A 25,230-nucleotide genomic window follows, 5' to 3' on the forward strand; every position below is an offset into this window, starting at 1 on the left:
CAAACGCTTTATCCCGTCAGATTGAGCATCAAACGTGCCGCCCTCCGTAAGCGAAAGCTCACAGAGAAGCCGCTCCAAGTGGAGGAGATGGGTGGGGGGGTGGGGGGGAAACAGGGTCGTCACGGTTTTAATGATTGTGCACGGATGGCCTATTTGTACTGCACATGACGTACAAACACCGCAGTTGCCATGGAGACAAATAGCTATGTTCCCCAATAAGCACACGTGAGCAACGGCAGGACTCCCGGAATCGCTTTGTCGATGCCTCATTATGGCGGATTGTCGAGTCACCTGTTGGCGGTGTCGTGCTTCCGAAAGGGCGAAAAGACAAGATGAAGTAACCTTAAGTGGGATGATGGTGAAAAATTCTTACAACATTAGGGTTTCCACGAAATATGGTCCAAATTAAATGCGCCTCCTGAAGTTCTAGAATGGGAACCTCCGCTTTGAAGACAATGGTTCTATAAATAAAACCGAGCACGTTCGCCGATTTTAACGAATAAGAAGGGGGGAAGAACAAGCTCACTCAAGGGGCACCCACTCCGTCAGCAGCAGGGCAGCCATACGTCCCAGTTTTACAGTAAAACTTTCAGAGTAATATTATTTATTTATTTATTGTCGTCATCTGATAGAGGGTGGTCAAAAATAAGATGATGTTTTATTTTTTAAAAAAAGTCTAGCTTTCTTATGACTAATACTTTTCAATTTCTGATTTTCTTTTATTACAAGTATGATTTGGAGAATTTACTACGGAGATGCACCATTGCTCAACGAGCCAAAATTGTGAAAAGGTTCTTATACGCTGTCCCAGGAATCTTTGTATCTCATCTAAAGGGTCTTGGTGTTGTTCCCTGGAGAATCTGGTCAACCTATTCAGTAAGCACTTGCTCTGCTAATGAGAATGTGTTCACATTTCGGTGAAACCAAAGAAGAGCACGTGCTCAAACTGAACACATGTCTGCACACACAAACACACACACACACACACACACACACACACACACACACACACACACACACCCCACACACACACACACACACACCACACACACACACAATCACATCAATACAAGGTTGTGTGCATATAAGTATTTCTCCAGGTCATAAGATTGTTAGATAGCTTATAACTACGAGAAGACTGTGCGAGGGAGGAACTCACTCATACGAAATAGAGTACTTGTTCATTTTTATTAGTACGACCCAATGGATCCTCAAAACAAGAAAGTTGCTTACAAACACGTACTCTAACGGTAGTGAATAAAGTAGAATGGATGGGTCAAGAGGTCGATAGTAGGGGCGACGGTCTCCCTATCTGAGATGCCGAAAACTATCAATAATCTGACAATAAATGGAATAGTGCAATGGTTCTTATCATGTGGTTCGCGGCCCTTAAGAAGGTCGCCATGTCTTCCCAAGGGTCCGCGAAAGCTTTCAAAGTGTTAAGAGCTGTTATACGTGGGCTGTACATTTAAAAGTGGCAACACTCTCAAGAAGAGGCGATAACGTAGGTTAAAACATAGGTTAATCGCGACGATAACAGGACATAAATGAATGAGAAATGGCCTACGGCCAGGTCGGCGCTCGAAACTTGAACGAAAGTCCCAAACGAGCGCGCGCTAACCCCCCCCCCCTTCCCACACACAGAGTCGTCCAGTTCGTTGATTTGGATTCAAGTAGTGTATTTGGTGTCTGCACCGTCTGCACTACCTTCCGGACCGGTGTATGTGTGGTGTATGGTCACGTGGTGCGTGGTAACTAATGAAATGAACGTTTAAAGCAGCAGACAGGCATTTGTTGAATCTTCTGAACTTGAACACCGCTTTTCGTCTAGTTGATTGAACGTAATTTCCTTGCACCACCCTCACACTGGATACACCTGCAATGCACCGAGTGTCACAAAATGCAGCCACCTAGACGGGGCTAAAGAGATTACAAAATAGTTCCAATGTTTTTACTAAGTGTTAGATTTTATTTAATTTTTGCTTTCTATTAATAGTGATCAATAAGATTTCATACTTGTAGTATTGCATTCGTGTTTTATCTTTATTCTGTATATGGTGCTATAAGGCCCGTACCCAAGATATTTTAATCAAATCAAATCGACATCAACACACATTCCATTTCTTCAGGATGTGATGACGTGGGATCACCTATTCCCCAAGGAGAATGCCCGTGATGATTTTCGTAATGGATAAAAGCATGAATAATATTAGCCCCACCCCTCAAGTGAGCTGGCAAAACTCCGCCTATAATGTACGGTATTTTTAGTCCATTTATTATATATATAAAAACTTTAAATAAAATCGCCAACCCCTTATCTCAGAAAACCTTACATAACAATGCTCGTGCAAACAATATAATAATTCCGTTGTAGCAATTTGTTCATCATTGTTATGTTTTCTATAGTTATGATTTGAACTAGCCTATTAGAGCATTTATTTAGTGTTTTCGAGGATCAACTTTGGGAAGATGACTGCTATTAACTCTGGTATCTGAAGACAAGGAAAAGTGAAGGTGAGTCACGTCTTTGCACTTATTGCCAACCAGTGGCGTGCCCAGGATTTTCGAAAGGAGGGTCTACGTGTTCTTCTATTTATTAACATTGTATTATAATTATGCATCTTCGTTTGTAAACTGTAGTTGTGGCCTTAAAATGTCGATACTAAGAATATCACATCTCATTTGACTAATGACAGAAATACGACGTTATAAACCAAATCAACATGTGACAAATGTTAATTGTTGATACTAGCTTCATTTGGTTTATTTTACTTCGACTTTCTACCACTTTCGGCTAATCAAGAAGATTAGTAATCATAAGATTAAATTAATAAAGGACAATCGCAAACACAATAAATAAATAAATAAATAACCAATCGCATAAAGACACATGGACAGGACACAAGCTCAGCAGAGGATTATACTGGCTTGGGGTCCAGATCCTTGTTAGTCTGCAACAATGCAGTCGAGGGTGTGTTGTACCACGTGGAACAGAGGCGGGTGAGTACCATGAGAAGTCGCTCCTTACACCCCTTGACATTAACTGGTCATACCATATTTCACGTTGAGGTTGAACTACAGTTATTACGCATTTGATTCCTACTAACGTTAACAATACTACTTACAAAACTCGTGAACAGAATTATTTTTTTTTCGAATTGTAAAAGCGTCGCACGTCATCCTAGCATCATAATACCGGGTGTCCCAGAAGTCTTTCCCTGATTACAAATTTTATTCATATCCGCTATATGCAAGGTAGAGATGTGAAAGTGGTGCCAAAATGGAAAACTAACCAAGTTCGAATCCTGCCCTGGACAAGTGCGTTCTTTGTGACTGCCCCTTCCTCAATTTCATATCATCGCTCATCATCATCTTCGCGAAAAGTTACAGAAAAGCGAAGTAAAATAAAGAAAATCAATCTAATAAAGCATGCCCCATATTCTCTTTAAAAATAACCGTTTGTACGCATGACGTTACGGTTACTGAAACACGTGGTGCCAGGGTTGTCTCTAGCCACGCGTTCTGTTCGTGTGTGTGTGTTAGTTATTGTAACCCCCACACTCCCTATATGCCTTCATGGCGTGGTGCGAAGCACAGGGGAACACTTTACTTTTTTTAAAAAAAAATCAGGGGTTGAAAAGTACAGGAAGCCCGGTCGCCATGGAGGCTGAAAATTTTCACCTGGCGCCTGAATTTTCAAATTCAAGTTCTACTCGTAAATTCCCTTTTTTAAATTTCGAGCTGCCTTTTGAAAATTTCCATTGCTTTTTTTTTTAAAAAAAAAATGAGAGTATGTTTTTTCAAAAAAATGTGTTATGTGTATCATTAAATCAGAACAATAAACATGGCATTTTATTCTTTTGTACTGTTGCTAGCCGAATTTTTAATAATCTGCAGTGATATGTAGAGTCGGCAATATATTGGAATGTATTGCATAGTTATTTCATGCTGTTACCTGTAGAGCCTTGTTTAGAAAGCCACTCGGGCGCAAGAATAAATCACTATTAATCCAGTTTTGTATGAATTCATAAATTAAATGATCTAAGATCACATTTCAAAATGTGTAGCTTCATCTTGATTGGATTCATCGCTTTCATAGCCAGCATTTGCAAATATACATACATATATACCTGTACATAAAATGCTGGCTCGTTGGGAAAAGGGGCTGCTTGAATTATTTCCCTACCCCTGATTATAATCAGGTAATCTCGACCAGTAATTTTTCCAGTCTTCCCTCTGTTTCTGTGCGATACTGAGACCCACCCAGCCTCGTATCAATGGATACCTGGGGCCTGGGAGCAACCCTCGGAGGTAAAGGCGGCCGTGCGTGATGCTGATCACATCATCCAAACTATGGCCGAGATCAAGAATATGTGGAGCTCTATAACTCCATATGCCTTCATGACATGTGTGCACACGTACTGATTACAATCGAGTAACTCCACTTGTTTACACACCAGCAAACCGAGGAAATTTTTGTTAACTACAAATAGAGGACGTCCTAAGATCGCACTGATGACTTAGTAACACTTTATAAACAATCTGCTAGAAAAATATTATATTTATCGTACTTTATTTTAGATAACTATACTCAAAACCAGAAGCATTATCTATAATTCAAACCTCTGAGTAAACTTCAAATGCCCTTGAACCTAGATATAGAAAATAAGTCAATTCACACAACCACTTACTTGAGACAAACAAGCACGTATTTAGGGAGGGGGGTCCGGACCCCCCCGGAAGACTTACCATGTTCTAAAATTAAATAATGAAAATATACTTGTTTATCACTTGTTGTGTAATCCATTATTAATTTCCTCTGAACGTATTGGAAGGCAAGAATTATATTGGGATCGTACGGCTTTGAAGGACAGCAAGAACGTATTTAGGGGATCCGGACCCCCCAACCCCACCCGAAGGACTTACCACTTACTAAAATTAAATAATGAAATAAATACATTTTTCCAACTGCATCTAACATAATTTTTCTTGTTCAATAAATATTCAATTTTTTATCTATTTGACATTAATTTTTTATGTAAATTACTTCGATCTTAACTACAGGTAAGCTACATAATAAATATGCGCTGTAGTATCCTGTACCGTCATGTAACTCTCTCATTAATTTTGGCTTTATTTCAAGGTAATACTTATATGTATTAAGGTATAAAAGAATACCTTGTAATTATGACTTCGAAGGTCATTAACTTAAAATTAACCTTGAAAATATATATAAATTGGTTGGACTAAAATAATTCTCGAGATTGATAAGAAAATTGTAATTATTGATAAGATATGTTCTTATAAATATAGTATTATATATTGACACATATTTCTAGATATGTGCCTGGAGACAAAGTAATTACCTGTATAATGTACTAATAGTATGCGCCTGCATTTCAATATGGTAAGCCCAGAGGTGCTGACAAAAAACTTTATAATTGCAAAATGCTGATTTTTTACATTACATTTTTCTATATCCACTGTCTGTTATCTTAAGGGAATCAATTTGTAGACCTTCTAGTTTGTTCCATTTTTGAGATAGGAACACTAAGCAACATCTCGTGGCAGTTTGACAAAACATCTTGTGTTGAATTCAGAAGATCAGGTTCAGCGGGGTTATCCTTGTGGGGAAAATAAAAACGCTTGGGGCACGGCCGGAATGAGGAGACAGGGGAGATGAGAAGGTTACATAAGTTAGAATACATAATGTGTATTCATGTCCAGATATTATTAGAATAATTAAATCAGGAAACAAAAGGTCCTAAAAAAATTGGGAAGTTCCCGGATCTTTTGGATGCAGATATAAGGGACAACACTATTTTCCAAGGCAATGTTGATCTTCCACCAACAGTTTCGTTTTTCAAAAGACTTCTCCACGTTGAAATGAAGCTTACATTAATTATAAACATTGAAATACTTCGATTACAACAGTAAAATAAATGATAATAATTACTACTATTAAAATTGTTATACACTAATAATATAACCTAATTAAGTAAATTTTAATCGAAATTTATTATTATTGTTGTTGTTTATTATTATTATCTAGCCCTGCGACGCCAAGGGTCCCGGGTTCGAATCCCGCTCGGGCTTGGTTGTTTGTGAATGTCCATTCACCAATTTCATCATTTCATCACTCATCCCCATCTTCGCAAATTAGCCAAGAGGCACAAGACGCGAAGTAAAATAAACTAAATCAATCAATCAATCAATCAATTATCTAGCTATTCGATCCACAAGCTAAGTGAATATATCAAGCACAACTGTTTTCCATACTATACGGAAATGCACAGTTATTGTATTTTGTTATTAACGTTTGCAAGTGTCGTTCAAGAAAGTACTTTAGAAGTTAGAAGAAAAATACTTATGTAAAATTATAATTTTTCGAATTCTGAAAACTGTGGAACCATTTATTCTTTGGATTAAATGGTAGAATATGAAAATATATCCTGTTTCCTGTATTTTTCACTATTTTTTTCGATCTAATGCATATTTTACATTGATTACTCAGTTCGAATACAAACCAAGTGAACAACAAACTTTTTTTTGCAACTTGAAATGAACGATGACAATTTACTGCCTAAATTTACTGATTTTTCCGTATCGGGTATGTCTGAAAACGATGCATAGATACCTGAGAACAATTGTTTGTTCCCTATCTCGCAGTTGAAATCAAAAGCCATACAAATATTGTCACCTTTTCCGAAGACACTGCCTTTACACCATTGAATTCAATGTTATTCTTTTCAAAACCGGAAGTGCAGTCCCCGCCAGCCCAAGAAAGCACAGAAATGTAAACATCCGGTGAATAACGCCCATAGGTGTAGATTAGGATTAGATTATAGTGCATAATTCATGCGACAATTATGAAAAATGTGGTACAAATTCTTTACAAATGCAAGGAGGCACCGAAGGCTACAAGAAGTATTTGTATGTGCGAAACTAGCACCGCCCCTTGGAGAGGAACAAGGCCTAATGATTCATGGAATGGAGCAACCTACAGCAAAACTATTTGAAATGTAATTTATAGAGAAATTTGACATTTACAGTTGCGCAAGTTTCAACTTTGTTTGCTACTACTGACGTACTTTCCAAAACGAAATAACTTGTTTTTTCCTTGCGATAAAATGTTGTTAACCATTCAAGGATAATGACAGAAAGTATGATAAGCCCGACAATAGTGAAGAAATACTTTTTAGTTTTTGTCCATAATTCAAATGAATGATTTTGAATATTCAACTTTAATAAAGAGTTTTTTAACTGAATAGAGCACTGCTTCTTCGTTCAGGCTTAATGAATAATCCAATAATCCTTTCACTTGGATCATAGGGGTGTTCTAAACTGATACGTGTAGCAGTAAAAATAAAGGAATATGTGCAAAATAAACATTGAAAAATCAATGTCATCACTTGCTCAAATCGTGGCCTGACTGATGCAGGAAAATGAGATGCTCGATGTGGTTCAATAGAAATATACCTAGAGATTGAGAAAACAAACACGTTTAAGTAATTGATCATTGTAGTTATGCATACTATGTGGAAATAATGTGAAGATGTTTTTATTTATTTGTTTGTTTTTTCTATTTATTCTTCCTGTATGATTTTGTACTCCTCCCACATCGGAAAAGTGCACTTTTGGTGTAGATAGATATTGAAATACATATTTGTAGTCAGAGAAGTGTTAACTCGACCATAAGTCTTATGATTCAAGTCTTAAATATGGGATATATTACATTATATGTTAAATTACAAATATTAAGTATTATCACTCACCATATTTTGCTACGATTTTCGCTATCTTACACGGTAAACTAATGTAAATCCAAAGGCAGCAAAACTTCGTACAGGATGATGCCTTTCTCGTATCGACAATATTCGTAAGAAAAATGTGCACGGAGTCAAGGCAAGAATATACTTTTATTGAAGCATTCGTATTTCTCAAAATACCTATTAATACTTTTTGAATTTCTTTGGGTGGCCAATCAGGTGGGCAGGGGAATTTTTGGGTGTGCCCTTGTCCATCCTCACCTACCCATCGCGCCGTTCCTGTGGTCTGCACAGTCCCTACGATGCCAGGGAGTCTACAATAAGTTAAATAAAATGGCTCCAGGCAGCCCCGGACTGTTCGTTTTCTGCATGATGAAATTGAGTTGGACTGGATATATTAATATAGTGTCATTTGTTAAATGTGTTAAATATTAATATGATTTTCGTACAGGGGGCTACTTTCGGAACAGGGGCTACCTATGGCTCACATACCTTATTGAAAAATTTAGAAAGAGGTAGTAAAAAGATTGTCATATCAACGTCCACAGAATTTTTTCCAGGGAGGGCCAAGCAAGGCATTCTTTTCGCCCAGGGGGCAAACGAGGTATATTTCTCCCCACAACAGTATTGTCCCTTCAAAAAAGCACTATTTTTTTTTAAGTTTTCCTTCTACGTCCTTATAAAAATTAACATAAATTACTGTAATTGAAACGAAATTAGTGTGAAATATGTATATGCTTTCAGGTTGACATTCATTACCCCATTCTGGCAAAAAAATCAACAAGACGCCCTCGACAACTGGGTATATGTCTTTTTCTGGCGAAGAATCAAGAGGACGCCCTCGACAACTGGGTATATGTCTTTTTCTGGCGAAGAATCAAGAGGACGCCCTCGTGAACTGGGTATATGTCTTTTTCTGGCGAATAATCAAGAAGACGCCCTCGTGAACTGGGTATATGTCTTTTTCTGACGAAGAATCAAGAAAACGCCCTCGACAACTGGGTATATGTCTTTTTCTGGCGAAGAGTCAAGAAACACCCTTGTGAACTGGGTATATGTCTTTTCCTGGCGAAGAATCAAGGAAACGCCCTCGACAACTGGGTATATGTCTTTTTCTGGCGAAGAATCAAGAGGACGCCCTCGACAACTGGGTATATGTCTTTTTCTGGCGAAGAATCAAGGGGACGCCCTCGACAACTGGGTATATGTCTTTTTCTGGCGAAGAATCAAGAGGACGCCCTCGACAACTGGGTATATGTCTTTTTCTGGCGAATAATGAAGAAGACGCCCTCGTGAACTGGGTATATGTCTTTTTCTGGCGAAGAATCAAGAAATCGCCCTCGACAACTGGGTATATGTCTTTTTCTGGCGAAGAATCAAGAAAACGCCCTCGACAACTGGATATAAGTCTTTTTCTGGCGAAGAATCATGAAGACGACCTCGTGAACTGGGTATATGTCTTTTTCTGGCGAAGAATCAAGAAAACGCCCTCGACAACTGGGTATATGTCTTTTTCTGGCGAAGAATCAAGAAAACGCCCTCGACAACTGGGTATATGTCTTTTTCTGGCGAAGAGTCAAGAAACACCCTCGTGAACTGGGTATATGTCTTTTCCTGGCGAAGAATCAAGAAAACGCCCTCGACAACTGGGTATATGTCTTTTTCTGGCGAAGAATCAAGAGGACGCCCTCGACAACTGGGTATATGTCTTTTTCTGGCGAAGAATCAAGAGGACGCCCTCGACAACTGGGTATATGTCTTTTTCTGGCGAGTAATCAAGAATACGCCCTCGTGAACTGGGTATATGTCTTTTTCTGGCGAAGAATCAAGAAAACGCCCCCGTGAACTGGGTATATGTCTTTTTCTGGCGAAGAATCAAGAAAACGCCCTCGTGAACTGGGTATATGTCTTTTTCTGGCGAAGAGTCAAGAGGACGCCCTCGACAAGTGGGTATATGTCTTTTTCTGGCAAAAAATCAAGAAGACGCCCTCGACAACTGGGTATATGTCTTTTTCTGGTGATAATGAAGATGGAGCCTTCAACATCGGTGCATACGTTTTTCTTCAACACCATACAAATGAATATATTTTAATTACTTATAAATGTCTTCTTTTTTTAGAGGAATTTATTCTACAAGTTACTTGCATTAGAGTGAAAGTGGACAGAGTTTTCCACGAATAAATTTGTTCTAAATGTATACCTTTGTTTCTGCAGCAATATACTCCCTGAAATTTCATTATGGTGTGTTTCCTTTTTTAAAATGTATATAGCTTTATTATTTTTTAATGAATTGAATGTTAACAAATATTCATTTTTGTATTATACAAATATTCAGATTATTGAGTATTTGGTTGAACTGAATATTTCTAATTTGTTGATATAAATTTCTCACAACTGACTACTTCATTGAAATCTTGTTGGGTAGTTGTTTTATGTTTACTTTAAGCACAGATATGGTAATCGGGACTGGACCTTCAGTTTAATGTGGAATTCGAACCACTCTGAACCTCTATTGGGTATCGAACCCCAGATCTTTAGATTTCAAGGCGGAGATGTTACCACTGCACCACTGGAATGGCAGATTTTATTGAAATGTTATTTGTCTTCCAATGGCGTAGTAGATATATCATCACTTCGTAATCATGGGGTAATGGATTCCAATTCCTTTGGAGGCACATTTCAAAGCTGTTCGTGCACCGATTTGCCTAACTGAGCATTAACGCGAGTTAAACTTTATTGAAATATCTATTTTCAAAATTATATACTTTTTAAAACTGCTAGGTGTTGTTGCTACAGGCTTCATGAAAGTCTTGAAAACATTCTCTCGCATTTTTGCCACGGAACACCTGGATTTTGTTCCAAAATTGCTGTTCTAGCTTTGTAAACATGTTTTAGGGCAGTACACAAAATGGTGTTCATTTCAGCCACATACATACACAAGAGTACTCGCTGCATGGACCACTTTTGGTACTACACACATCAACATTGGACCCAACTGACATGTTAAATTCCTGATGGCTAGAGGCCCATATTTTTGGCAAATAAAAAAAGTAAAATTTCGGTACAAAAACTGAGACAATTTCGGGTTCAAAAGCGGTAAATGAAATAAAATTTCGTTGTTATAGCGGTGAAAACGAGGAATATATAATGACATTTTTGTTTTTAAAATATGAATATATTCCCAAATTTGATTTAAAAACTGCACTTACTACACAAAATAAACATACGTGTATCCCTTCTAATAACACATTTATGCCGTTACGAGAAGTTCATTCCTGTACAATAGGGTGCATTTTTGCTTCTCAAATAGTTGCATAGAATTAATCAATTTTCCGTCAATTGCATAACTCAGGGGATAATTCTGACTTTAGGGAATGTCGCGTCGGTAAATAAACTCTAAATTTCGTGTTTAAGAGTCTTTTTCGCATTTTACAGTTCATTTCGTATTATTTCATAACAAAACAGGGTAGGAAAATGGACCTCACACCTTTTAGAAACATGAAAAATTAACATTAGAATGTGTTATTTCACATTTCTTGTTTTCGTCAAAAACGAAATATGCATGCCTCTACTGATGGCACATGCAAGGTGTTATCACATTTTCTTGTCAGTGTTGCCACCTTTAAATTTACAGCCCACTTATTTGTCGCTAAGTAAGTTCGATGAAAGCAGTCTGTCAATTGTTAAATAAACCAATTTAAAAATTAGATATATTCCTCGACTTGCTAGAGGTAAACTAGTTGCGGCTGTCTTTACTCTACAACCGCCATATGCTCCATGAGCACGTGCAAGAACCGGCCATTTATTGTATATATTTTTTACTAACCAAATAACGTGTAGAATGTATACAATATAATAAACTAGGATATGATGTAGATTTAACACAAAATGCTAACCTATTGGTATTTCACTGCACAAAAGCTTTAAAATGTTCCTTGACACAGATAATGATAGACCCTTGCTGCAGTGTCTGGAATAATGAGCATTGCAAATCCTTCGCTTAATTCTCTCCGGCACTGTATTGTGGTGGAAAGGAGTCAACCCAGGCCTCCAATGGTGATAAGTTGCTTTGAATAGGGTCTCGTAATGAAAAATGAAGTACTTAAAATGTCGCACAAACATAAAAAAATGTAACAACCAGCTGACATAACTTGATATAGGGGGGGAGGGTGTGTCTTGATGTTGTCAGCCTCAGGCTTGCACATTAAAAAATCATGGCTTAGACATGCTTAAAAAATACTAATAAAATATTTAAAAAAAACTTCTTCACGTTTCTCCTCTAGCTACGAACGACATTATTTTGACGTTTCTAATTAGGTCTACCAGAGAAGACATGGGCAATTTGATGTACCCTTCTATTTATTTCATTACAATTTTTATCTTGTACATGTCATCATAAAGTTCGCAGATTTTTTTTCCAGGCAGGATAATTTTATCCATGGGGAACAAACAAGGCATATTTCACCCCTTAATAGTGTTGCTTCTGAAATAACACTTATTTAGAAGTTTTGTTCCTGTAACTCCCTTATAATAATTAACATAAATTACTGTGACTGAAATTAAATTATGTGTGAAATGTAGAATTCTAGGTTGACATTCATTTTCAAGAAGAGGCCCATCCCCATCTTCCTGGACGCCCACGCATGCCATATTCAAATAAATATATAAATGTAATGTTTCCTGTGCATATTGTCAAACATCACTCGTAACTGGTTGGATGTTCATCCACATCTGATGAGTCATGTGGGAGTGAGGCCGGCAGTCGGTAGGTAGACCTTGACCTCGAAGGGTGTTGCACCACAGGTTATTAGGATCAGATGGATGTATAAGGTATGCGATAGGCTGTCTGCACACATATCACTCGTTATTGCCATTGGTAAAAGGTGCAGAATTGCTGCTACGTTCCATAATCCACTTCCATATTCCACTAATGGTCGAACAGAACTAAAAATAGGAATCTAAAAGTTTCCATTCTATTAAAGGAAGTCCAATTAAAAAATATGAAACATAAATATTTTTAGCATTTTTACAAACTTCATTATATGTTCATCAAATAGCAATATAGAATCTATGATTATGCCAAGATCCTTATGACTAGAACCAATAGAAATATTATTAGATTTTATAACATATTGAGAAACAATACAATTTCTTTTTCTCGAACATCTCAATAGGTTGCATTTAGCAAAATTAATTTGCATACCATTTATGTCACACTATTGTACTACTCTATTAAGATCATCCTGTAATTTTAAGACGTCCGATAATAATAATAATAATAATAAAAAGTTTCTATGACTCTACCCCATGAGAAACGCCTGTGGGCGCCCTTGCTTGCTCCCCAATCCAGTTTTGGTACCTTGCACCTCCAGTTCTTGAACGCAATCACCGCCACTGATTATCGGCTTTCGGGCCAAAGGTGGTAGTATTTCTGAAACAGCGCACTTTGTAAACTGTTCGCGTGCTGCTGTGGCGAAAGTGTATCGTGAGTGGACAAATGACACCATTTCAAATAAACGACGTGGGAACTGCAGATCAGCACGTGCCATTAATGTGAGAAGTGAACGTCTGCTACGGAGGTGCGTGAGGGATGACAACACGCTATAGTGGGGAATCTCACAGTCAAAAGTGAACCAGGGGTCTATCAGACGTGTGTAAAATGACATTTCAGCCAAGTCTGCTGCGCATGGGGCTCCGAAGTAAATTGATCGAACGAAGGTGCTTCACTCTGCACGGCAGTATTGAAATTGGACCTCTGCTTATTGGAGAAGGGTCACCTTCTCCGGTGAGTCCCATTTTCTGCTTCATCAAACGAATGAACCTTGGTGTGTCGGGCGAGAAGTAACGGAGAAGAAACACCCTGCAACCATTGATGAAATAACACAATCTGCAGCGTTACGGTTTGGGGAATGTTTATGTGGCATTCTCTGGGGCCACGCATCCATGGGGAAGGGTCATGTAGACCCATTGATGCTGATTCTCTTACTTGGGGCGGATGGGATCTTCCAGTAAGACAATGCTACATGCCATACGGCTAGAAATGTCCGACAGTAGTTTGAAGAGGACGACCAAAACTTCCAAGTACTTCCCTGGTCCCTTAATTTCCCGGACTTGAACCCAATAGAGCATCTGTGGTGGTCCACCTCGAACGTCGTGTTCTCTCTGAGGATACTCCGTCACGTACCCTCCAGTATGCACTGCGGGCAGCACTGACGACAGATACCTGGCACAACTTACCAGTATCTTCTTAAGTCACTCCCAGTCGGTCTAGCTGCTGCAAACGGCGGTTACTCTGGATATTTGCTGTTGGTCATAATAATATGACTCGACTGTGTATATGAAGCAATACAAATTCACTACAGCGTCATAATTCAATTAAAAATAACCAAAGATTACTATGATAGAGAATATTATTGTATGAGATTTAAAATTGCTATTTTAGTACGTAAAATAATAGTTTGATATTGAACACACCCAGTTTTGTAATTTTAAATAGTTTGTATAATGAACGTCGCACCAGTGGCACAAAGGAAATGAAAAGAAATAATAGTTTAGAAATTTTGATTGCTCTTAGGTAATAATACGAAATAGATAATTAATTATTTATTAATTGTAATAATTCTTGTATTGTGATTTTTCGACACATGTAACACTAAGTAACAAGAATCTCTGCTTTTTTTCAGACCTTTGAAAAATTGTAGTTGCAGGCACCGCACCCACCTAGGGCCGGTCCTGGTTATACTGGGTGAGTCTTTTAAAAGAGGCCCCGTGGAAAATGCGCTCCTTGCATGTAGGCAACCTTGGTACACCGAAGAGAAGAGCGGGTTAGAGAACAGTCCAGGATATCGGTGCCAAGCATATTCGACAACATGACATGACATGACATATCCTGGACTGTTCTCTGCCCCGCTCTTCTCTTCGGTGTACCAGGGTTGCCTACAAGCATGAAGAACATTTTCCACGGGGCCTCTTTTAAAAGACTCACCCAGTACTAGTTGCATACTCAATGTGTTTTCTGTAGTAAGGTGCCTTCGGACTAAGAAAAAGATGGGGCGCCCTTGTCCGAAGCTATTACATTTCAGATTTCATTACCGACCCGTTGAATGTCGGGCAAGGTCCATGCGTTGGATAAATATAACCTATACCCTGTCCCGGTTATATATGGATCATTGCCGCGCATAACGGGAGAGAAGGGAGAGAAATCGAGTGGCAGAGCGAAGCAGTACACGCTTCTGCGATGGCTGGTAACTGCAGTCGCTCCCTCCTCCACGCAACCCTTGCCCGACCCTGTGGCCGAGCGGTTAGCACATCGCGCTGCGACGCCAAGGGTCCCGGGTTCGAATCCTGGTCGGGCTTGGTTGTTTGTGAATGTCCATTCATCAATTTCATCCTTTCATCACTCATCCTCATCTTCGCAAATTAGCCACGAGGCACAAAACGCGAAGTAAAATAAACTAAATCAATCAATCAATCAATCCACGCAATCCTCTCTCACGTGTTCATTGGAGGAACCGTCTCGCGTTACTTCTTAAGCAAAGACTTCGTTCGTTCGCTTGCTCCAGAGATAACCGAGACAGAATATAGCAAACAAACAAGATTAAAGCACAGCAAAACGAAAGACCTACCTTCGGGAGCAGCGTCACTGCTGGCCTCTCCCATGTCGGGCGGGAACTGTACGTGCTTGCGAGCGGAGTCTCGACGCTTCGTACTCGCCGTGTTCTTGCTCGTCGAGGGCTCCACCACGAGGACTGGCAGGACGAGGGCCGACGGGCTGGGCGAGGGGCCCGTCTTCGGGTCCTGGAAGGCCGCCGTGTGCCGACGGGAGCTAAGGCAGCTGGTAGCCGTGGGCTGGGACTCGTAACGAACCGTGGGCACCTGCAAGGAGAACCAGTTTTCTGCTTCAGGTTTCCGAACATCCTTACAAATTTATAAAGTTAATCTTCTTAAATTAATTTACAATTATAGTTTGGAACACCCTGTACAATGTATACAGGGTGTTCCAAAATATATTTACAACTTCTAGATAACAAAACTATAATGAAGCTTTTTGTAACTCTAAAAGTTCTCACGGAGGTTTTCTTCCACGAATAGTCTGAATATAAGGGGCCGATGGAGGTACTTAGCTGTTTGGATCGCCCTTTAAGTCTAGTCCTGATTAGACTATCTGTGAATAAAGTCGACTTAAAAACTCAAATAGTGAGAATATGTTATTGGAAGTTGTTGTCTATATTGTTTGATTTGTTGTTTTAAGTCCACTTTAGTCCGCATTTGTTGTTTTAAATCCACCACTGTGCATACACAGAAAAGCTAATCGGAACTGGACCTACAGTTTAAAGTGGGATCCGAACCACTATGTGCCTCCACCGAGTATCAAACCCGGGACCCCTTGATTATGAGGCGACTACGCTACCACTGCGCCATCGGGGAGGACGTAGTTTTTTTTTTTATAAATGTATATTTGGTTGTAGTTTTGTTGCTATGCACCAGTTACATTTGTTTTACATTTTATAATTTTACAATTTCATAATTTTACAATTTCATAATTTTATAATATAATATTTTCTCTCACAAATATAGTTTTTAAGTACATATATTATTTTCTTCGTTGGGTTCCTCAAAAGTGTTGACAAGGCGTATGGGACATTATATCCTGCTTCTTTTAGGTCTCTAAAGAAATAATCACGCGTAGTTGCATTAAGATGACATTCAAATATAATATGATCAGGTGTTCCTTCTGTTGCACCACACTGACAGATTGGGGATTGAACAATCTTCCTAGTGTACAGGTCTTTAGGGGCCAGGGTGTAATTTAGCCGACAAGAAGAAGATTTGTTAAAGAGTTTCTTGAGAGGTTAATGTCTTGATACCAAGATTCTTTAGGTATAAGTGGTTGAATTGAAAAATATTTTTTCCCATTAGTCTTCCCTGTAATTGTCCATTGTTTCTGTTTCAAACTCTTCCGCCGTGAATATTGAAAATTCTGCTGGTAATGGGTAGATTTTGTATTCCATCAGATTATTGCAATATATTGCAGCTCCAGTGTTACCAGTTGCGAACTTTGATGCGTCTGTATATACTATGTAAAAATCTTCATGCACTACAGAGTGTACATATTCCATGAATATGTTATTCACCATATTTGGCATTGCCGTTCGTGTATCTTTATCTGTATATGGAGGAAAGTGAACGGGAAGTATTGTTGCTAATTTAAAATTGTCTGTCGTAAAGCACGGAGACGTTGAAAATCTAATAACTTTCGGTATGAAATCCTTAATCGACTTGTATGCTGTGAATAAGTATAGCAGTTCTATGTTGCTCAAAGTTGAGAATACTTTCCTTCGGAAAGTTGGGTACTATGTTTCTTCCTGTGTGGGCTACGTTCCTTCCTTCCCCAGCCAAGAAGGGACCAGGACGAAGGAATGCAAGAAGTGACAAATGAGCCAGCCCTGTATCCTTTTGACTGGACACGGTCCATCGTCGCCGATCTAATTTATGTAACATGTGGCAGAAACTGTAGGATCCAGGGAATGACCAGGAGATGCTGTTCTCACGGTTTGGTCAAAACGACGCCGGACAATCTGATTGGGCCAGGGGAACACGTGATCCACCAAAACCTACAGTTTTGGGGGTATAGTTTGAAAGAAAGGACAGTGTGTGACGAGACTGGAAATAGAGAGTACCCGCCAACAGTGTGCGACTAGGCTCGAAAAGGAACATTATCCTCCAAAGTGTGTGACGAGACTTGAAATACAGAGTACCCGCCAAGTGTGTGACGAGACTGGAAATAGAGAGTGCGCCAGTAACTTACACGGTAGAGTGTGTGCATAAGAGTTCGAACCCGGGACAGTATTGTGCTATGAGTATACAGTCGTGTGTGGCGATAAGCGCCAATCATGTGTAACAAGTGTATCCTTTTTCTTGTGTAAGTATGTTAGGTTTATGTCTTTATTAATTAAATATGTTAAAAATCTATATTTGTTTCCCTCATGTACAAGAGGTAGAAATTTATATCTGATCATTGGTAACTGCAACGGGTAAACAAGACCAGGTGACGTTAGGTCGAGCTCTTGGCTCATAAATTCTCCTAGCTTCCCTGGCCGAATCCTGGAAAGGACCGTTAATAAACCACCAAATCTGTTGTATATGGCCATGCCCTTGAACAGGGACCTAAATTAATCAAATTGAACCGTTGCAATTAACATGATCAGATCTTAATTTGCCGTCTGTTCGGGAGTGTTGCATGCGCGTCATCCTCGCAGCATGTAGAGGAATAAAACAGGCGATAGATAAATGAGAGTAGGGAGTGACCCAACATCTATTGGAATTTATAAATATCAATAATTCGCGATGTGGTAATTTTTTAAAAATTACTGAAGGGGATTTTTTTACGGTTGCTGTTAAAGACGACTTAATTTTGTAATGATTTATTAGTTATGCCCAGAACTCGCGCCATGGACGCCGAACTTGCTACTTTTATTAGGGAACAAATCGAAGCAGCCGTCTCCCCACTTAAGGAAATTATTCGGCAACAAAACGAAAAAATTCAGCAACAAAGGGAAGAAAATAAGCAACAAAATGAAAAAATTGCGGAATTAGAAAATAGGCTACAAAAGCAAATTGACAATGAAAAAGAAAACATCAAAGGAATTGAAAGTGACATAAATGATGTGCATGGTAATTTCACAGGAAAAGAGGAGAGTCCAGGTTTGAATGAGAAGCTTGATGATAGTGATAATTCTGTGAGGGAAGTAAGGATGGAACTAACGAAGACTAATAATGAAATTCGAAAGAACCAAAGAAAAGCAAAACAAAGCCAAACGTGGTCATACAGACCTGAGATGCAAGAGCTTGCTCTGGCTTTCTCCCAGACTCATTACTTGAGTAGCTTGCTAGATCAAAGAACCAAAATATATTGCGAGACCTACGAAGGACCTTACTATTGCTTGCAGGAAGAATCTCCAAATACGTTTGCATTACCCGACTGCGAGATAGGTAAAGTTGGTGTCAAACAACATGTCAGTCACATGAAGATTCGGAATTGTTCGATTGGGCAAAGGAAGTATTATTTGAGCAATATCAGAGGAACCGATCGACAGAATAGGTGGACTTCGCCAAGGAGATTTGACAATTTGCAGCATAGAGGACAGTACGAAGGTATCATAAGAGAGCGGCGCCCTATTTCCCCACAAAGAAATTTTGAGGCTGATCGCGGTGGCTATGACCGGAGACAAGAAACAGTCAGTCCACCTAGCAGACCTCCCTTATATGAAAATGCATCTGGTGGTCCACTCCCTCATCAGGATTCTACCGGAAATGGCCCTATAAACTACCAAGGGAACCGTCCATCTTAGTCATAATGGAGGAACCAACACATTGAGATGTAAAATGTCATAAAATGTTAGTTAAGAATTTATTTTATGTGCTAATTGCGTTATTTTACCAGTGAAATTAATTAAATGCTTAATGTGTTCCGTTCAAGTTATATTTAGTGAGTGATTAAGGTGTTTTGTTTAATTGATAGTGAGTGTACGCGAGAGTGTCGTAATGTGTTTAATGAGTAAGAATTATCTAAAATACGTCAGTTTATACGATAAATGAAGATTTAACCTATTAAGTGGTGACTCGTAAACCAATAATTAAAGCTGTGAAAAGGAAATATTCAGTATATAAATAAGTGAACCGATTAAGAGTTAAGAAATGTATGCACATTTTCATTTTTGGAAGCTGAACTAACGTGAAAAATTTAATGCTGTGACATTGAAGTAAAATTTAAGTTTAAAGTGATACGACGTGATGTGACATAGTTAAGAAGCAAGAAGTTTATTTTATTGTGCCCGCCAGGAAGGCGATGAGTTTATTTTATTGAGTCCGCCAATGAGCGATGAAGTTGGTTTTATTAGTACCGCCAGAGTGCGAGTAATTATTATTATTGTGTCCGCCAGAGAGCGAAGAATTTTATTATTGTGTCCGCCAGAGAGCGAAGGGTTTATTTTGTGTGCGAGTTCCGCTGGTAGGAACGATGCTAAGTAGGGATATTTTACTAGAGTATGGGGAATATACGACGATTTTTATTTCAGGATGAATAAGTTACATGCTGAAATGTGCTTCAATTATAATGTCACAAATGGAAAATTATATTATTAGTCAATTGGATAGTGCACAATGTCATAAGATAAATGTAATTTGTTTTACTTTGCTTGAGATATGCTCGGCAGTGAAATTTAAAAGTTGGAATTATTTTATAGTTACTTATATGCAGCGTCAATTAATGCAAATTTACTTTTTAAAATTAGATTAAGAAGGTCTAGGGTCCACCAATAAATTTGTCAGTCGTTACAAAGGTTATATCAATTTAAAGATTCGGGAGAAGAAAGGTGTTGGATACATTGGTAAGAAAAAGGAAAATAAGAAGAGGGGGTCTTTTAGCAACCATCCCTCGCAGATCAATGTTTTCTTTCTCTCACAACGCACTCGTACTCACAGCACATGGAAGGAAAATTATTATTATTTGTTAAAAATATATATAACGCAGTTGGTACATAATATATCACTAGTAAATGTTTGAAGTTATCATATTAGTTACTTTCTTTTATTTTTGTGATTTTTATTATTATTGTGTGTGTAAAGAAATAGGACGGTCCTGGGAGGCCAGGTTTATGGCTTTTCAGGCAAGAAGAAGAGAAGTGTCCCGTTTAGTAACTACCCCTCCCCCCGAAGGGTAGGAATGGTCAGTCAGCTGGGGTGGCCGGAGTGAAGGTCACAGCGACAAAAAAAAAAAAAGGGGGATGTCTACCCTAGTGACACAGTTTCTTTCAAGAACATCTGGCTCGAAGGATAGCATGCTTGCTCCAAGTGTCATAGTTAAATATAATCAAAGTTATATTTTAAGTGCTATATTATTTAATTTTTCAATATAAGGATATTCATATTTAGCTTTTTAATTTTAAGGAAATTATGTCAGAACAGCTCTTCTGATCTACATGACTATACTTAGTGTTGCAACAAGTGTCATTTGTTTTTATTTTGATTCAGACTGATTTTCTAGGATTTGTTAAAGGAACAGGTTTTTCACTGGCGACCAGGCTATTTTATTCTATAAATTTTGAAAGATAGGAAAGAAGGTAATCAGTAAGTCGGTCAGTAAAAGAGAGAGAGGAGATTCCAGATAGAAGGTAATTTAATTTAGTATTTTGATTTGGAAATAAATAATAAGGGTTATTCTAGAAAATAGTTAGTAGTAGCTAGAAGTTTCAGTAGTGCTATAGTTATTACTTTATAAACAAGTATCGATAGGGGTTGCTTAGAGTAATTTTTATTGCTTGAGTATTACTTCATATCTTTATTGGAATGCATATTGTATTCATTGCATTTGTATTACAAGTATTAAGTATGTAGGCTATAGGAATAGATCATAAGATTATGTTAGACATTTGTATTCAAACTAACTTTGCCTATGCTGCAAGTGAGCATCCACTTTCTAACACGTTTCTTAAAGCATGAGCTGCACGTGATTAATTACTAATTGGTGAGAGAGAGAAGGTGAAGTAAGAAAGATAAATTTATTCTTAGGTCGAATGATAGAATGATCAAATGATCAAGAGAATTTTATAGACTTTTATGACAATGAAGTTAGCATATTAGTTTCCATATTCATTTCAAAGTACCATTTCTTATATATAAGAAAATGAGTTGATGTGTGTTTACACTTGATATTTATAACACTTAATTTGTGTGAGGATCTTATGAAATTTAGTCCGTAAGATGATTTACATAACTTTTATTGATTAATAAATACACATATACGTTATTATTTGCAAACTAGTTAAGTACAGATTCTAAGTTATAAGTACTGAAAAAATATTCTGAGTGATGTGTACACACATATTTCTAAAAAAAAATAAAAAAAATAAAAAAAAAATAAAAAAAATAGGTATTTTCATCGAAGTAATGGATGGTAGAAAGAGGTTTTTAGTTCTAAGTTATGTATACTTTTTCCAGTACTCTTGATAAACTTGTGAATAACATAATATTAAGGTGTGATTTTGGGTTATTGCCTGAGAAAAATTACAATTGTTTCAGTATGAATAACAAGCAACAATTATGATATCTGAGATATTTTATATATGTGGTAATATGTATTTTATTCTACCATTAGCACCTTTTATGTTTTTCAGTAGTAGTTTAATAACTTTGAAATGACAGTGAAGATAAAGAGTTAAGTATGTGCTGAAATAAATTATTTAGAAAGAAAAATTATTAATGATGGTCGCGGTAAATTTGAGAAGACCAAACTTGTCTCTTACGTATATTGTTTGCTTATTATAAAAGAAAAACTATACATATAAATGTGATGATTGCAAGCTTATTGAATAAAATTAAACTAATCAACATGAACATATTAATAGGCCAAAATGAGGTCATATCATTGACGCATTTATACTTTATAAATCTATTTTATACGGATGATATTCTAGGGCAAAAAGTATTTACATATTGTCATGTTTTGGTATTTTGTTCTTAAGTTTCTATGAAGAATCATATAAAAATCTCATTAACAGATAGAAAAAAAAAGTATTTTACTGATAGATTATGTCTTGAAAATATGAGTATTATGTCAACTTTTAACTCATGAAAAAATGACATCTTGAACTCTTGTCTGTTTATTATGTTCAATATCATAATTCTAATCAATTTCAAAATAAATATGTTATCTGGTAGTTTCAAAGGTGAAACTTACTAAGTAGAAGTTTGTTTATTTTCAATTATTGGTGTATGGGTATGAGAATCAACACCTATGTTCATGAGGTAATTGAGTTCGGATATTTAAATTTCATTTTAGTATATTCAAATGTCCCATATGTTATGCTCAGAATTTACTGATATTAGATAAAGGTTGAAATTTCATTTGCTTGGTAGTGTATTCTATTGACCATTTTTTATGTTTACTTGTATGAGGTATTATAAAAATGGGTTAGGAAAATCTGTCTAATTTATCATCATGATGGTCAGATAATTACTTCTTTTATTCAGCATTTATTCATGTACTTTTCAGGTTCCAAAATGACCATTAGAAAGTAAGAAAATTTAATATAGTGTTATTAGAGTTCACATTATCATATTATTAATATACTTGATATGGTCATATCATTCATATTTTGATTTTCAATAAATATATTCGAGTGGATAATTCTCTACTAAGTGTAATCATGATACGTGTAATAACATTATCTCTATATGTGTGAACGGAAGAAGTAAGATGTATGTGTATAATATATCCTGCAATTTTTGGAAAAATGAAGTAAATGAAAACGAGTATATTCGTAATGCATGGTGATGAAGTATTTAGGATAGACAATTATTGACATTAAATAACATGTGATTAAGCGCTTTCTAAACAAACACTAAGTGATGGTGTTAGAACATTTCATCGCAGACAATCTGAACATTTCGCCAAGGAGATGAACTCTCATCAGTGGTGCGAAAGAAATCACGTGTCCCTTACCCACACATCCAGTTAATCGACATGCCGTGGTGTAATTTGTGAAAAGCTTCCAGAAGTTCCCCATAGACTCAAAGTGACAAAAGAGTTGTTTCCTCTGTAGACACCTGAGAACACCAAAACTTTATGAAGTCCAAACCCAGTGACGTTTGGCATTCCAGATAGAAAGAAGAGAGAATAACCCATCCTTCTTTCCTTCCCATCCCAACGACTTGCGAAGACATCGGCAGTTATTAATCCTTGTTAACCGAGAAGACAAATATACCCTTCAACCTTCTTAAGTTAAATTTACCCAACCTTATGAAAAAAGAAGAAGATGTCATGGTGTTACAGAACTTAATGGACAAAAGTTCAGCTGAACTTTATACAGGGTGTCCACCAAGTGAATGAACAAAGTTTAATGTGATTATATACAGGGTGATCCACGAGTGAAAGACAGTTTCATCTCATCATGTACAGAGTGTTCCACTAGTGGACAAATGATGAAAAATTTCTTCACAAGTTCAGAAATTTTTCCCCGGGGGAACGGGAATATATAGCAGTTCTATGTTGCTCAAAGTTGAGAATACTTTCCTTCGGAAAGTTGGGTACTATGTTTCTTCCTGTGTGGGCTACGTTCCTTCCTTCCCCAGCCAAGAAGGGACCAGGACGAAGGAATGCAAGAAGTGACAAATGAGCCAGCCCTGTATCCTTTTGACTGGACACGGTCCATCGTCGCCGAACTAATTTATGTAACATGTGGCAGAAACTGTAGGATCCAGGGAATGACCAGGAGATGCTGTTCTCACGGTTTGGTCAAAACGACGCCGGACAATCTGATTGGGCCAGGGGAACACGTGATCCACCAAAACCTACAGTTTTGGGGGTATAGTTTGAAAGAAAGGACAGTGTGTGACGAGACTGGAAATAGAGAGTACCCGCCAACAGTGTGCGACTAGGCTCGAAAAGGAACATTATCCTCCAAAGTGTGTGACGAGACTTGAAATACAGAGTACCCGCCAAGTGTGTGACGAGACTGGAAATAGAGAGTGCGCCAGTAACTTACACGGTAGAGTGTGTGCATAAGAGTTCGAACCCGGGACAGTATTGTGCTATGAGTATACAGTCGTGTGTGGCGATAAGCGCCAATCATGTGTAACAAGTGTATCCTTTTTCTTGTGTAAGTATGTTAGGTTTATGTCTTTATTAATTAAATATGTTAAAAATCTATATTTGTTTCCCTCATGTACAAGAGGTAGAAATTTATATCTGATCATTGGTAACTGCAACGGGTAAACAAGACCAGGTGACGTTAGGTCGAGCTCTTGGCTCATAAATTCTCCTAGCTTCCCTGGCCGAATCCTGGAAAGGACCGTTAATAAACCACCAAATCTGTTGTATATGGCCATGCCCTTGAACAGGGACCTAAATTAATCAAATTGAACCGTTGCAATTAACATGATCAGATCTTAATTTGCCGTCTGTTCGGGAGTGTTGCATGCGCGTCATCCTCGCAGCATGTAGAGGAATAAAACAGGCGATAGATAAATGAGAGTAGGGAGTGACCCAACATCTATTGGAATTTATAAATATCAATAATTCGCGATGTGGTAATTTTTTAAAAATTACTGAAGGGGATTTTTTTACGGTTGCTGTTAAAGACGACTTAATTTTGTAATGATTTATTAGTTATGCCCAGAACTCGCGCCATGGACGCCGAACTTGCTACTTTTATTAGGGAACAAATCGAAGCAGCCGTCTCCCCACTTAAGGAAATTATTCGGCAACAAAACGAAAAAATTCAGCAACAAAGGGAAGAAAATAAGCAACAAAATGAAAAAATTGCGGAATTAGAAAATAGGCTACAAAAGCAAATTGACAATGAAAAAGAAAACATCAAAGGAATTGAAAGTGACATAAATGATGTGCATGGTAATTTCACAGGAAAAGAGGAGAGTCCAGGTTTGAATGAGAAGCTTGATG

The 25,230-nt window shown here is 37.7% G+C and overlaps 1 protein-coding gene across 1 annotated transcript in view; it reads right to left on the reverse strand.

Annotated features, from left to right (window-relative positions):
• The window catches only part of LOC145991713 (uncharacterized), a 659,814-nt gene that overhangs the window by 22,509 nt on the left and 612,075 nt on the right, over positions 1-25,230 (reverse strand). Inside the window, exon 7 of the mRNA XM_083127771.1 lies at positions 15,395-15,644. Coding sequence (XP_082983897.1) covers positions 15,395-15,644 — 250 coding nt within the window. The remainder of the gene's footprint in view (positions 1-15,394; positions 15,645-25,230) is intronic.

The sequence above is a fragment of the Lepisma saccharinum genome, chromosome 8 (genome assembly GCF_977018435.1).
Source record: "Lepisma saccharinum chromosome 8, izLepSacc3.1, whole genome shotgun sequence".
Classification (NCBI taxonomy): domain Eukaryota; kingdom Metazoa; phylum Arthropoda; class Insecta; order Zygentoma; family Lepismatidae; genus Lepisma; species Lepisma saccharinum.